This window comes from Limulus polyphemus, unplaced genomic scaffold (assembly GCF_000517525.1).
Source record: "Limulus polyphemus unplaced genomic scaffold, Limulus_polyphemus-2.1.2 Scaffold914, whole genome shotgun sequence".
NCBI lineage: Eukaryota > Metazoa > Arthropoda > Merostomata > Xiphosura > Limulidae > Limulus > Limulus polyphemus.
In genome coordinates this window covers 24997-39753 of record NW_013666524.1, presented here as the reverse complement: position 1 = coordinate 39753, position 14757 = coordinate 24997, and the positions used below count along the sequence as shown (strand labels likewise).

At 33.4% G+C, this 14757-nt stretch overlaps 1 protein-coding gene across 1 annotated transcript; it reads right to left on the bottom strand.

The window, feature by feature from the left end:
- Positions 1-401: 401 nt before the first annotated feature.
- Positions 402-13786, bottom strand: LOC106461207 (glutamate receptor ionotropic, delta-1-like). Its single transcript, XM_022388074.1, has 8 exons — positions 13669-13786; positions 10941-11105; positions 10248-10354; positions 5746-5836; positions 4507-4665; positions 3016-3154; positions 1555-1784; positions 402-422 (listed from the first exon to the last, which is right to left on the bottom strand). The coding sequence occupies exons 1-8, from the start codon at positions 13702-13704 to the stop codon at positions 402-404; spliced, it is 948 nt and encodes a 315-aa protein (XP_022243782.1). The 5' UTR covers positions 13705-13786.
- Positions 13787-14757: the final 971 nt, after the last annotated feature.

Here is a 14757-nt window from a genome sequence, read left to right as displayed (position 1 = left end):
CGTATTTAAATAAAACGATAAACGCGACTTTGTTATTATTATTAAGGATTTACAGGTTGAACCAAAATAAGTTGTGATATCATGATAAACATAAAGGTTTTGTTTGTTTGTATTTTGAATTTCGCGCAAAGCTACACGAGGGCTATCTGCGCTAGCCGTCCCTAATTTAGCAGTGTAAGACTAGAGGGAAGGCAGCTAGTCATCGCCACCCACCGCCAATTCTTGGGCTACTCTTTTACCAACGAATAGTGGGATTGACCGTCGCGTTATAACGCCCCCACGGCTGAAAGGGGATGATTGGTGTGACGGGGATTCGAACCCGCGACCCTCAGATTGCGAGTCGAACGCCGTAACCACCTGGCCATGCGGGGCCTAACATAAAGGTACATTTGTTGTATACATTATTCTTTCAACTCATTTTCCTTTAAAGGTAATAAATATTACTTCTAAGTTTTTTATACACTTGTTAATATTGATTAATGCTCCATTTCGTTTTTATTTACATTTTAATAGCTACAAGCATACAATTAAATTTTTGTCTCATCAACATCTTTGTAATAAAACGTGTTCTCCCAGTTTTGTTTGTCTGTGGCGAGCAATTGTAGTAAACATTCTATACTTTATCGTAAAAACAAATAAAACATTTCAATTTTGTTTTTCGGTATCGTATTGTATAACATTACAACACCAGTTTTGTATCACTCTGTAATAACAATGAACATGCTATCTTCGTGTGTTTTTCTGTACAGAGTAATAATGACAAACATGCGCCCTCTTTCGTCCTTCTATATTTTATGGTAACAGTGAACATGTCATCACTCCTTTGTCTGTCTGTGTTATGCAACAGTATTGAACACGACATCCCAACTTGTTTTTCTTAATAGTTTATAATAGTAAAGAGCATGCCGTTTCGGTCATACTGATAACATTTGGGACATTAATGATTCAAGATTGTAATTTTGTGGAATATAACCTCTTATTTATAGTGCTTATAGGTTAATAACTGTGATGTTTTATTTATTAATTTCCTACGTACAGGTTAATCAAATCGACAGTGTTAATATGATTTGTGAACCAGTCATTCAAAACACCTGACGTTATTTTTTAAGCGTAACGATTATAGCACTTTGTAAGTTTTAATAGCGCTAAAAACAAGAACAACGACAATTTCTAAAGGTAATTTTGAATGCGCATAATGCGGGCATGTTCGTGAATGAACGTTTAAAAACAGCAAAAAACAACTGTATACAGTTTTCAGAAGAGCTAGCAACATCCTTGACACAATTTATCCGATGGAAACTGTTAATCTCACGTGAAACATTATAAACTATAGAAAACTTGAGTATTTGTGTTAGTTCGCTGTGTAATAACAACACCAACTATCCTATATATATATATATAATGTCGATAAATGATGTGATAAAAATCGTAGAAGAAGTTTGATATATTCTAAAACTTTCTATAACTACTTATAGGTATCGCTATGTTGACCAACAGATGGCAGTGTAATGCACGAAGTATTAATAATTAATTAAAATGGTTCATCCTACTTACCATGAGTCTCTGTTGTAGGAATGCTCCTTTAAGGACTCCACACGAATATCGTCCTTTTAGAATTTCTGTCTTCAGGTCGTAGACGGTGTCGATCGGTTGTTCCTTTGTAAAAATAGTCATGTGTGACATCAACGTGCCACTGTATGACGCAGAAAATATTACAGCAATAAACCACCAGATGGCTAGGAAAACTCTTACACTGCAGTAATTGTATAAGGATATCCTACCACCTAAAATAAATCAAATCAGAAAATATAAAACGAAAAATAAATCGCTGTTGACTAACTCAATTTTTTTAATGTAAGTAAACATGACTACGTTTACGACTCTTCAGTAACGTGTTACTTGTTTTTCTAACCTAACCCTTGTATTTACAGTTTCATTGCCACTGGTAACCCGATGAAGGGCTGTTGCCCGAAACGTTGTTTTTTGCCACTACTTTATATTCTATTTTGCATTTTATTATTTCCTCGCCTACGCAATTATATTATTACTAGAACTATAACACGTTATATTCTACGTTTACCTTTGCAGCATTTTTATTTATTAACATAAAGGCATGTATAAATATCTAAATATATTACTCATTTCATGATATTTGACAAAAACTATGAAAAATCGCATGGACCAAAAATGGATACTTGGACTTAGATAACACATTTTGATCCAAACAAGGTATTCTAAAAATTGTTTTCTCTGTTAAAATTCCATTTTTTTTCTTCCTTTTTTATAGTTTTTCTTACATTTGTAACTGAAAACAAAGAGGATGTTATGAAGTCGAAATTAAATAAAAATTATCCTTACACTTCCTGTGCTCTTCGTATTATTACATATTAACACGATATTAACATTGGTATCTTTAAATCTGAAAGTAATTTTATGTTAGATATTGGCTTAATGTCCGTGCAAAAAACTTCCAAAATTCAGGCATAGCCATCCTTAATTTAAAACTCCCGACCAGTCAAATTATAACGCTTTCAAAGCTTAAAGTGTAGAGCGTTTTCAGCGGCATATCACGTGCCGTACCTTGGATATTCTGGGCCACAGCACAGCGCGCCAATTCCAGGCCACGCCCAGCTCTCCGTCAAAACACAATTTTTTTGCAGGAAATTAAAAAAACATAAAAAAAGCGCCAAATAAAAACATTATATGTCTAACTTGAAATGTATTTGCTTGCTTTATTGTAAATGTTACTAAATATATTTATATTCTGTTTAAACTTTTTTTTCATGGTTCATGTAAATGAAGTTAGGAATTCACATTCTTAGAAATTTCACCAATTATTTCTGTCGCTGAATTGAAAGCTTTAACTTCTAACCTTACGTATTTGCATATGAATCATTTAACCACCAGTTATTAGTTAACAAATTATTGAAGCTGGGGTATTTTGAAAGAAGAAATATTTCGTGTGAAAAACTAAAAATGTTTACTTTTATTCGTGAAAGTAAAAATCTGTCTTACCTTGAGAAACAAGACACCCTGTCACATACCATAATGTATTTGCCCATTGGTTGTATCTGTTCCGAGTATCCATTATGATGGAAATGAAAGTAATAACAGATGTAGTCACAAGTACAGACAGCAAAACACCCAGCCAGACCTGTAAATAAAACGATAATGAAATGAAAAAAAATAAGATGCACCTTTCACTGATACACTCATTTTACATTATAGATTAGTGTTTGAAGTTATCAGAGTATTTCAAATATTTGTTTCTTATTCGACGTTATAGCTGAAATAAAAAGGTCAAGTTACGAACAGGATAAAGGTCACTTCTTAATCAGTTTAGATCCCCTACCATAACAGTCAATAAAGAAGATTACCCATTCCCTGTCTATTACAGAGAATTACTAGGATTACTCATTGTCTGTCATTACAGACAGCGATTAGGTTTAACTCCTTCTTTGTTACTACAGAGTTTCAGGAACTGAGTTGGCATTCTAAGTAAATTCAAACAGCTCATGCGAGTATTTTATATTATGTAGTTTAATAGCAACAAGTTGGATATAAGCTATTTGTAATTTGGTTTTCCTCTCATTATTTATTTAGTTCTTGTTTTTGTGATATCTCCATGTCATATGATCTCTACAGTATCTTTATAATTATGATTCAAACAAATTTTGAAACATGCAGCAAAGAATTGTGTACCTTACATACGTTTTACTGAATATTAGAGTAGTTAAGATCAGACGAATTTTGATAAACATTCAAATAATATGCAATAGTGAAAGCCAGCATCCACTAACTACTTAGATATTACAGCAAAGTTGGGTGAAATATATACGTATATTTATATGTTCTTAGTCATTTCACTATCAAAGTGTATTAAATGAATATGCTCCAAGTGCCATGAAGGAGGTTTTTAGTCAGCAGATTTTTCCGGTGTTTTAACAGTGAAAATGCATATTTTCTGTTTAAAATGGTTTAAGAATAACAATACCATTGTCTTTGAATTGCCTGTCCATACATTTGTACATCTCAATTTCCCAATTCTCATTGTCTGACTATGATTTGAAAATAACAATATAAAGGTCTTGGAATAGATTTCCCAGAAATCAGTTTTTCACTTTATAGAACATTTTCAAAATCATCTTCAAAATTTACTCTGAAAGGCACTCCAAACTTTTCCAGTCTGTATTATCTGGTTTAACTTTTAAAGCAACAACGGCTTCTTCTTGTGCCTCATAGATTCCAAGACGGTTTTACACTGTTATAACACGATTACTAGGTCTCCACTTTGTCTTTATGTCCAGACACATTTGACAGCTATGAAATATAAAGGATTAGTCTCAACTATATGTTTAATGTTCTGTATTTATTTTTATTGTAACTAAAAGTTTGATAACACAGAACAAAAAAAGTATAAATACCCCAACCAGCTGACTGTTGTATTCTGGCTGAAAATTTACTATCGTACATTAACACATAACATTATATAATCATGCAACTCACCTGCCAACTAAATGGTTTGATGATGGCTAAAGCTCTATCTTTGTTTTTTGGAGCACTGGTAACGAAACGCACCGAATCGTAGACATACGGTGAGGTAAAATCAACTGCTTCTTCTCTTTCTTCTGTAATAACTATTGAATCGATAGCGATATCTGCTTCCTATAGAAAGTTAAACAAGGAAAATAATATTGAATTCTATAAGAAATTTATACCGAAAACTTTGCAGTATTTCAGCTGACACTCACAATACAAACAGATTAAGTAACCTATAAACAAAATCCAAACATCCAATTCCTTAAGGCTCGCATGGCCAGGTGGTTAGGGCGCTCGACTCGCAATCTGCGGGTCGCGGATTTGAATCCCCGCCCCACCAAACATGCTCGCCCTTTCAGCCGTGGGGGCGTTATAATGCGATGTTCAATCTCACTATTCATTGGTAAAAGTGTAGTCCAAGAGTTGACAGTAGGTGGTGATTACTAGCTGCCTTCCCTCTAGTCTTACACTGCTAAGTTAGGGACGGCTAGCGCAGATAGCCCTCGTGTAGCTTTGCGCGAAATTCAAAAGAAACAAACAAACAACTCGAAATAGCGCTTATTCATATCAAAATTTTAGTTTCAACTGACTTTCACAATTATTAAACATTATATTACATAATTTGAATTACCACGAGATTATGAATGTCTTAAGTATTATTTCCCTACCTCTGCTCTCTAATGTTTTCGTATCTCAGTTGACTTATGATTTTTATCAGCAAAATAAGCACGAAATTTTAATTTCTCTGCTAAACCAATTAGGTGCCGTTTTTAATATAATTTTCAAGCTACTGCTTGTTTTTGTTTTTAATTAAGCACAAAGCTACACAATGGGCTATCTGTGCTCTGCCCAACACGGGTATCGAAACCCGGATTCTAGCGTTGTAAGTCCGCAGACAAACCGCTGTGCCACTGGGAGGCCTCAAGCTACTAAAGTCTGTTGACGTTATATTATACCCACCATACCAATCCTAGATTGTTGATCATACTTCTTTACTATTAAATATTTACATTCCTCTCAACAATACCGATCATATTTCTTCTATATTGTTTTTCTTTGTTAATTTTCCTGGGAACCACGCCAACCATGTAAATCCAAGATTGTTGACTTGACTTTCTGTGAACCGTACTAGTTATACCATTTCATATTGCTAAATTACATTCGTGTGAACTACACTGATAATATTATTTCATATTGTTGACTTACCTTCCTGTGAACCATACCAATCATTCCAGTCCAAGATTTATTTGATAGTTTTGTTCCCCACTCATTATCTTTCGGTGATTTGATGACATATCTGAAAAAATATCCTAATTACTTTATCAACATTTATTTTGTATATAGATCATGTAACACCCGGCAACGAAAAACTCAGCTACTAGAAAACATGCAACTGTTTCTGACTAATTTGACTATCTAACGATGCTGATTCTAAAAAATTGTGTTGACAATTATTTATCACCTCTAGTTTTCGAGTTATGATAGATTTATTCAAAATATTCATATATATATCGTGAAAATAACTTTTTCTTTAATAACTTTATTTATTCATTAAAACTTCTATTTAAGAATGTTCAAAAACAATACATAATAATAATAATACCAGTTTAAAAAAACAATGAGTATAATATGATTTATATACTGAAAATACATTCAGGATATGTTCAAAACTTCAATCCTTGTTTTGATTTTTATTTTTAGTCACAAAATAGCTGCTTGACCTGTTACATCCTTTGTGTATGTTCTCAGATTCACTCTATAAGAACCAACAGCAATCTTCCATCATCACAGGATTCCATCGTCCTTGTTCCATTGTAGAAATATCTTGGCCGAAGCGCTCACCATGCTCATCGCATCTAGATGATTTGGAAAGAAGTCTAAATGGGAAGGTAAGAAGTGAATCTTTAGTGACATCCAAGACCCCATGTTCCTGTAGTTCTCGAGCATATCGTCTATCATCATAGCATAGTTTTTATCTCTGTGATTTCCTAAGAAAGTTTTGACAACCAGTTTGAAAGATTTTCAGGCAGTAAGTTCTTTATGATTGAGTACTGTTTCAAAATTATCCTCCATTAACACTTCCCGAAACTTTGGCTCAACAAAGATGTCTCCTCTTACTTGTACTTCACTAATATTTGGAAAGTTGTCTGAGAGATATCTGAAACCATTACCAACTTTATTCATTCCTTTTACAAAATTATTCATGAGTCCCATTTTAACATTAAGTGGAGGTAGAAATACATTTTGGGAATTCATTAAACTTTGATACTCAATATTCGGTTTCCCTGGTATGTAATCCTCTCTCACTGGCTGTTCCTTCTTTTTCAAATGACTTTTATCATTTCAGCTGACCCAGAGACACAAAAAGCAACAATGTTTGGTATATCCACTCTGCAGGCCTAGCAGGAGTGCAAAAACTTTTAGATTACCACATTTGTTCCATCTATGGTGATCATATGTGATGGCCTCTAGTATAATCTGCATGCTTTGGTAAGTTTCTTTCTTGTTCACAGCATGAGACACAGGAATCCATGGCTCAGTGTTCTCATTGTGCAAAACTTAAATGAGTTGATAAAAAGTCTCCATTCTTGAAGATGATGTTCAGTACCTAATTCTTCCATTAGTGCATCAACATTTCTACAGAAACACAAACTATCTTGCATGCTGTAGTGAGAAAGGAGACTTTGATGGCGACTTCAGTAAATTGAAACTATTGTTTCTGGAGCTCTTTTCTTATTCAGCCACTGTGTCAAGCCAGATGTGTAAACTGTACAACACCCATTTGGAGCCCAATGTGTTTTTGGGTCATCAATTTAACACCCCAAATAGTGGTAGTAAGCCACCTTTACCGTGCGTGTGATGTTTATCCTTCGTGAAACTGTAATATATTTTTCACAAATCTAGCAGAAACTGTTTGGGTAATTTTTGCTTGACTTTACTTGAACTGGAGGCAGCCATGATTCCAAATGATTTTCTAAAAAAATATAAAATAATTTATCTTTACAGAACTAGAGTTTAGAAGATTTTACACAACAAAGTTTTGCAGAATTTGATTATATGGCGGGTATGATGTGAGGAAGATCGGACTTTGTTTTGACTGTGCACTGAACGTGGCGAAGTGACCAACTGAGTGAGTGAGACGAGGGACTTCTCGAATTTTCTAGCAAACTGAGCACATGAGGGTTTCGTGATTCCATGGCTGAGAGGTGAGCGTGGGAATGAAGCATAAGTGGTGCAATTCGCTACATATAGCGTATATGAACAATATAGCTGGAATTTTACACCAATACAATACACTCAATGTTTGAAGGTATTAAAAATATATGCCTTTTCCATTAAAATGTTCAAGTAAAAGTAATTTTACAGCTTAAACTCAGGATCTTTACCAGCCAACTCTCAAATTGAAATTTTCTTAGGCAGGCTTAGAGAAAGTTAATCTATGAGACCTTGGGCTGGTGAAATAAACCAGTCGAAAGGGTTTGACCTCCTGAGTCCAAAACTGTAATTAGATATCAAATCTGTCAAGAGATGATGAAGCAAAAAGCTAAAACAGTGTGTGCTTAATGTACAATGTTGTTCATGTTGGCGACACCTACGAACTCCACAGTGGCACAGCGTTAATATGAGGACTTATAACTCTTGATGGGCACAGCATAGGTAACCTATTGCGTAGCTTTGTGCTTAACTACAAACAAACAAACAAACGATCCTACTGCTATAGAACAATAAGGCAGCTTGACATTAAATTACTTCACAAATTTATTTATTTATCACACATGTTAAATAAAGGTGGCTCACCAAAAACAAGACGTTTTCTTAAAAGACTAGTTCTCAAATGGGAAGAAAAATAAAATAAAATAAATTTCGAAACTTATTCTGTCAGTGTGTTTTTGGTTACGCAGTTCATAACCTTGGCGTTCAATATCTCAGTGGTACAAAACAAGGTTGTTTAAAAACTAATGGTCAGGATTTTACTGGTACAAAACAAGGTTGTTTATAAACTAATGGTCAGGATCTTAGTGGTACAAAACAAGGTTGTTTATAACCTAATGGTCAGGATCTCAATGGTACAAAACAAGTTTGTTCATAACTTAGTGGTCAGGATAACAATGGTACAAAACAAGGTTGTTCATAACCTAGTGGTCAGAACCTCAATGGTACAAAACAAGGTTGTTTATAAACTAGTGGTTAGGATCTAAATAGTACAAAACACGGTTGTTCAAAACCAAGTGGTCAGGATCCCAATGGTACAAAACAAGGTTGTTTATAACCTAATGGTCAGGATCTCAATGGTACAAAACAAGGTTGTTCATAACCTAATGGTCAGGACCTCAATGGTAAAAAACAAGGTTGTTCATAACCTAGTGGTCAGGATCTCAATGGTATAAAACAAGGTTGTTCATAACCAAGTGGTCAGGATCTCAATGGTACAAACAAAGTTGTTTATAAACTAGTGGTCAGGATCTTAATGGTACAAAACAAGGTTGTTTATAAACTAGTGGTCAGGATCTTAATGGTACAAAACAAGGTTGTTTATAACCTAGTGGTCAGGATCTCAATGGTACAAAACAAGGTTGTTCAAAACCTAGTGGTCAGGATCTCAGTGGTACAAAACAAGGTTGTTTATAACCTAGTGGTCAGGATCTCAAAGGTACAAAACAAGGTTGTTTATAAACTAGTGGTCAGGATTTCAATGGTACAAAACAAGGTTGTTTATAATCTAGTGGTCAGGACCTAAATGGTACAAAACAAGGTTGTTCATAACCTAGTGGTCAGGTTCTCAATGGCACAAAACAAGGTTGTTCATACTCTAAATGAATACGTCGTGTACTGTGAAGATGTACTGCTCGTTAATATGTTTCTTAAACTGACATATTGCACTTTTGTTGTTTACTTCTCGAAACGAGTTGTTCCAATTTGAACTACAAGACATCATGGAAATATAGTTTAATATAGAGAATTTTTACTGAAGTGTTACTTTATTAAGAAGACTATCAGAAATACCCGTCATCCTGCGGGTATAACTGGTAGTTCCTGCGGAAGGCTATTGGGCCTGCGACCCTTTCTGGAATTGTCTGATAAGTCTACAACAATGTACTCATACTTGACATTCAATAATGTTCACCATCCATGAGAAAAAGAATTTTATTGAAGTTTTAGTTTTAAAATGAGCTATCATCACAGCATTAGGTCACAGGGTAGATTTTATTGAAATATTTCTTTGTAGACGCAGTTATCAATGAAAGTGCTCATGAGATTTTCACTAAAGAAAAACAAAAAATTTTTTGAAGTTTGTTTTTTTGATTGTTTTATATTTGAAACTTACTCCTTTTTCGTAATTTTTATTGGGTAAATCTGAAACATATCATTTTTTGTAGAAATTTCAATTATTTTATTTATTGCTCAGCTATAAAAATACTGCCTAGTTATAAAACTATTACCGAATTATGATTGGTGATGATCGGTCCGGTAGTTTCCGAGATCCGAGTTTTGAACGTATACATCGTAGGCTCCATTATAATAAGATTTACTTAAATTACAAATTACATAAACCATCTCTACCTTTAATTGTCGAAATATTTCATTATACTCAAGTGAGCTGGATACGTGAAATTAATATATTAGGTTTTATTATACATGTTTTTAACAATTCATTTATATTTATAAACGGTTTGAATTATATGTTTTCTAAATGAAAGATGTTTCACCTGAAGTTCAGCTTCTCAGCAAGGATATCAAGTAGTCCAACTTCCAGTCCATATTTAGGTGTTAAAGTTCCATTCGAGTGAACCTCCAGTAAAAATGAAGGGAAGAACTAAAGAAAGAAATTCAGAAGCATTTTGAGTTGGATCTTGTGAAATTTATCACGATATATTTTTTGTCTTGTAAACTATAAAAATGATGCTAATTGTTCTAATTTTTGAATTTCACCTTACTTTACTGGTTATTTGTCACTGTACGCCGTATATTACTGATTGTTTTCGCTGAATACCTTATATTACTGATTGCGTTTACTAAACATCTTGTTTGTGATACACATATAGTGTAAGTTATCATACCTAGTTTGGTCAATACTGCTGAACTGGATATAAACATTTATAATCGAATAATATTGGTTTTTTTCGGTTTCACTGTTAGTAACGCAGACTTCGCTCCTACTATGAACAATAAATATGCTTTTCAAACCATGGTTGTGTTTCTCAATTTTATTTTCAAAATAATATAATGAAGTATTTTACAGTTTCATAGTTAAATTTGAATGTGTTCTCCTAACGTATACTGTAACTCAGACTTTAAATGAACAAACTAAACCCGAGAAATTCTTCAATTGAAACATATATAAACATTTAAAACTCTAGATGTGTTCGAAAAAATATTTATTATTTAGCAGGAACACTTACACTGACAACAGAAACCACTAGAACTTCTTCTTTAAAATCACTCAAGTTCTCGTCTTCTATAAATGGCGATAATCTAGGCCTGAAGCCTTTCTCTGGAGTCCACTTTCCTATGAGATCGATTTCTGTACATCTGTATCTTGTTTTGGGAACTCCATATATGTTGTACTTTAGTTGAGAGAAGAAGAAAAATGACAGTTTGCGTTATTTTCAGTTAATAAATGTATTTGAAGGACCTAAGAAATTATCTTTTTATATTTTAGTGTCGATAGTGGTCTTATGGTTAGCTTGCCGGACTTTGGATTCGAGGTTCTATAGTTCGAATCCCATTACCCTGTCAAGAAATATATATGAATCGTGCTGTAAACTTTGAGGTCGTGGTTGCGTTATAAGAGCAATGGAGAAATCCCACTATCTGGTCTGACAGGAGCAGCTTGAAGGTTGCTGTGGGTAGTTTTTTCCCCTCTAGTCAAAATTAGGGATAGCTAGTGTAAGCAGCCCTTATAACTTTACACGAAATTAAACAAACAGTCTATATCTTAGAGTCACAGTTTTACATCTGTATGAGTGAGAGGTAAAAGACTATGAGACGCACATTTGCCAACCAAAACAAATAACTACTTCATATAGTCAGCCAAATAATTTGTAAAGAAAACAATGAAATATGAACGGACAAAAAAATAATAATAATATATAACAAACAATGCTTGTTGATGGTTTTACACTATAAAAATATATAAACAAGTATCAGCTTTCATAGATGAGAGCATTTTGCAGAGTGTAAAAACATGGTTTACAAAGATACATTCTAACAAATATATATACTCTTGATGACTTTGTTATAGCTGTCCCTAGAAAGTCTAGAAAAAAGCAGCAAGAACTAACTTTTTCCTGTACCAAATATGAAGTAAATATATCCCATCACGTGCAACGATAATTTGTAGAAAATGAGGGAAACTTTTTTTGCCCCATTTGATAAAATATTAATTCAGTTCCTTTTACAAAAGTGTAGGAGCAGTAAGTAATTTATAGAGCATGAAATTATCATCACTGACTTCTATGTATATAGATATATACACATTTAGTTGGTCAGCTATGAGGCAGCGATTTTCATATACGTAAATAAAAGTAGGAATTTTCAATCTGAATGACATCTTATGCGTATGAGGACTAAACGGCCAGGTCAGAAAGTTCAAAGGCTCCTACCTAAATTTGAACTATTGACCTGGGAGTTCGCAGAGAGCCAGCGGCACTCACTGGCACAAAGACTTTGTCCGGTTCTTTGAACAGGACTTCCACTTTTATGAAACATGCACAATTAAAATTACCGAGCGTTTTTAGTGTCATTACGTCTTGAACTTGGGATCCTTCGGTACAGAGCTAATCACGCTAACCACTCTGCCACAAAAGCCAACATTCAATGGTTTGTTTGCTTGAAGTTAAGCACAAAACTACACAATGCGCTATCTTACTCTTCCCACCACGGGTATCGAAACCCGGTTTCTAGTGTTGTAAGTTGTAAGATATTCCGCTGTGCCACTGGGGGGTAACTTTCGATAGAAGTAACTAAGCATGAAGTATGTCGTGCTAGGTTTCTAATAAATTTAAATATTTTCATACAAAGGTGGACAATTAAACTTTTGTAATATAAAAAAAATACGAATTTATTTTCTTCTATTGTTATTTAGAGGTTATGAACTAACGTAATTTTCAAAGAAATTATTTCATAATGTTTTGATTCACAACTTGATTTCAACAAATGTAAAACATAACTGATTTTATAAATACAAATTTCATTTTATGTGTCAGGGTAGTACTTCATGTTATCTATACCCGTAAATATTTAGAAATTTTACAAATTAATCCTGTTGTCCAGCCTCATATTTTACCTTTACCTACATTATTAGCAGTAGAGATTTATAAATGAAAAAGTAATGTTATATTTGCTCATTCTACCAGAGAAGGACAGTGATACTCAAATGAATCAGTCAACCGAAGTCTAATGATTATCTTAACCAAAGCTATTAGGCATAGTTTATGACCAGTTTTAAGGTTAGGATTTGAGGCAGTTAATTAATGAATAAGATCACCAGATGGGACTAGTACATCAATATAACATTCTTTTATAGTTTGCGATGAAAGTTTTCGAATACTTTTCATTGGCTGCTAAGCAGCAAAAATGGGCGAGGCTTAGTGGCCATGGGTCAAGTTGTCCAACTAAGACGTTAATTGGGTTGTGAAACTATTACTTTTCTACCAATTAGAGAATGTATATTCAGCTTAGTAATTAAGTCTACAACCAATGAAAGACAAAGGCTGTAATGTTTCTTAAAAACGATAGTGGTTGATATAGTCTAATGAAAATTGTTTATTTGTTTTATTTATTAGCTGATTCACTTCTATTGATTTAGTTACAGTAGTCTTATTGGAAGTTATTTGCTAATAATATCTGTTACAACACTGAATTAGTGTAAACGAAGTATTTTAGAATGAGTACGATTTTCTTTCCTTCTGGATTGACTGATACTGTATAGTAAATAACATTCCAAGTCTTAGTATAAAAAGGATACTGTATAGTAAATACCAATAACATTCCAAGTCTTAGTATAAAAATGTTAGTGGTAGAATTTTTCGCACTAAAATATAACATTTTATAATTCGTAGTTAACAAAAAACAATGTTCCTGTAGAATGATAAAACCATATATATAGGAATCTAAGTATTTACTGACCTGAATGTCTTTGTTGTCTCTTTGTACAATGGCCATTAAACACAAACACGGGATATTCAACTCACTAAGAGGAACTGTTTCTATTCGGTTGTAGTTGGGTATAAATAAGATCCAGCGCAAGTTTTGAAAACACGGTATTTTGAATAATGGCTGAAAATAAAGTTGGAAATCCATCATCAATAAATCTTTGAAAATTTATTAAAGTCGTGATAATAGTAGGCAACATCAAATGTATTTCTGAAGAGATTAAAAAGTGGACAATATGTCGAATGTCCAGAATATATGAGCTGTTTCAAGCTCAACAATATCTTGGAGTGATACTCAACATTCAAATATTTACTTTAACAATATTAAGTTTAAACTAGTATTATCGCTTATAAGCTGTATGTTTCATGCTCTTTATGGTAAATTATTTTTAGTCATTATTATTGAAATAATTTCAAGGTTTTGAGCACTATGCCTATCGGTGCACCATATGGAAACAATATTTTAAAGTTTAAGGTTCTGATAACCATGCTGATAATAGAGGAATAAGAAGTATAAAATATAAACATAAACTCATTCGATGTTCATTCAAGGACATGATGGTGGGCGGAAGTGAAGATAAAAATAACGCTGTTGATAAGTTATCAATGTTATACTAAAATCTACATAGTTTTTATCATATAATAAAATACACGAGGTTTGTTTACCAACTATTTGTTATTGCTTTTCAACCTGTTGTTTTAAGAAAAATTTTACCCATCAGTGTTTTTTTTTTTCAAATTATTGAAATTCAATAATTACACATTAACTACACTACTTTTTGTTGTATTAAACTGTTTCTCAATTACTGATTAGTCGCATTAATAAACTGCACCTCATATATTAATATTAAGTATTGTCTCTCCCCCCCCCCCCCAGTAACACAGTAGTAAGTCTGAGACGTTATAGAAGTGAAAATCAGATTTCAATATCAGCAGTGGACAGAACATAACATAGTTTCGAAAATATTAAGTATTTTGAAGTGCTTTCCATCTAACTGAACAACCTGACCTGAAGTAAAGACTGTTCTTCGTTCAATTCCAGGAACAAGAAGACAAAGGATTT

Excerpts from the sequence above, each read along its gene's own strand:
- LOC106461207 (XM_022388074.1), bottom strand. The coding sequence starts at position 13,704 with ATGGCCATTGTACAAAGAGACAACAAAGACATTCAG. Across the intron at positions 11,106-13,668 it reads GAGACAACAAAGACATTCAG|TACAACATATATGGAGTTCC; the intron begins GTCAGTAAATAC and ends TCTCAACTAAAG. Across the intron at positions 3,155-4,506 it reads TCAAACCATTTAGTTGGCAG|GTCTGGCTGGGTGTTTTGCT; the intron begins GTGAGTTGCATG and ends TTTTATTTACAG.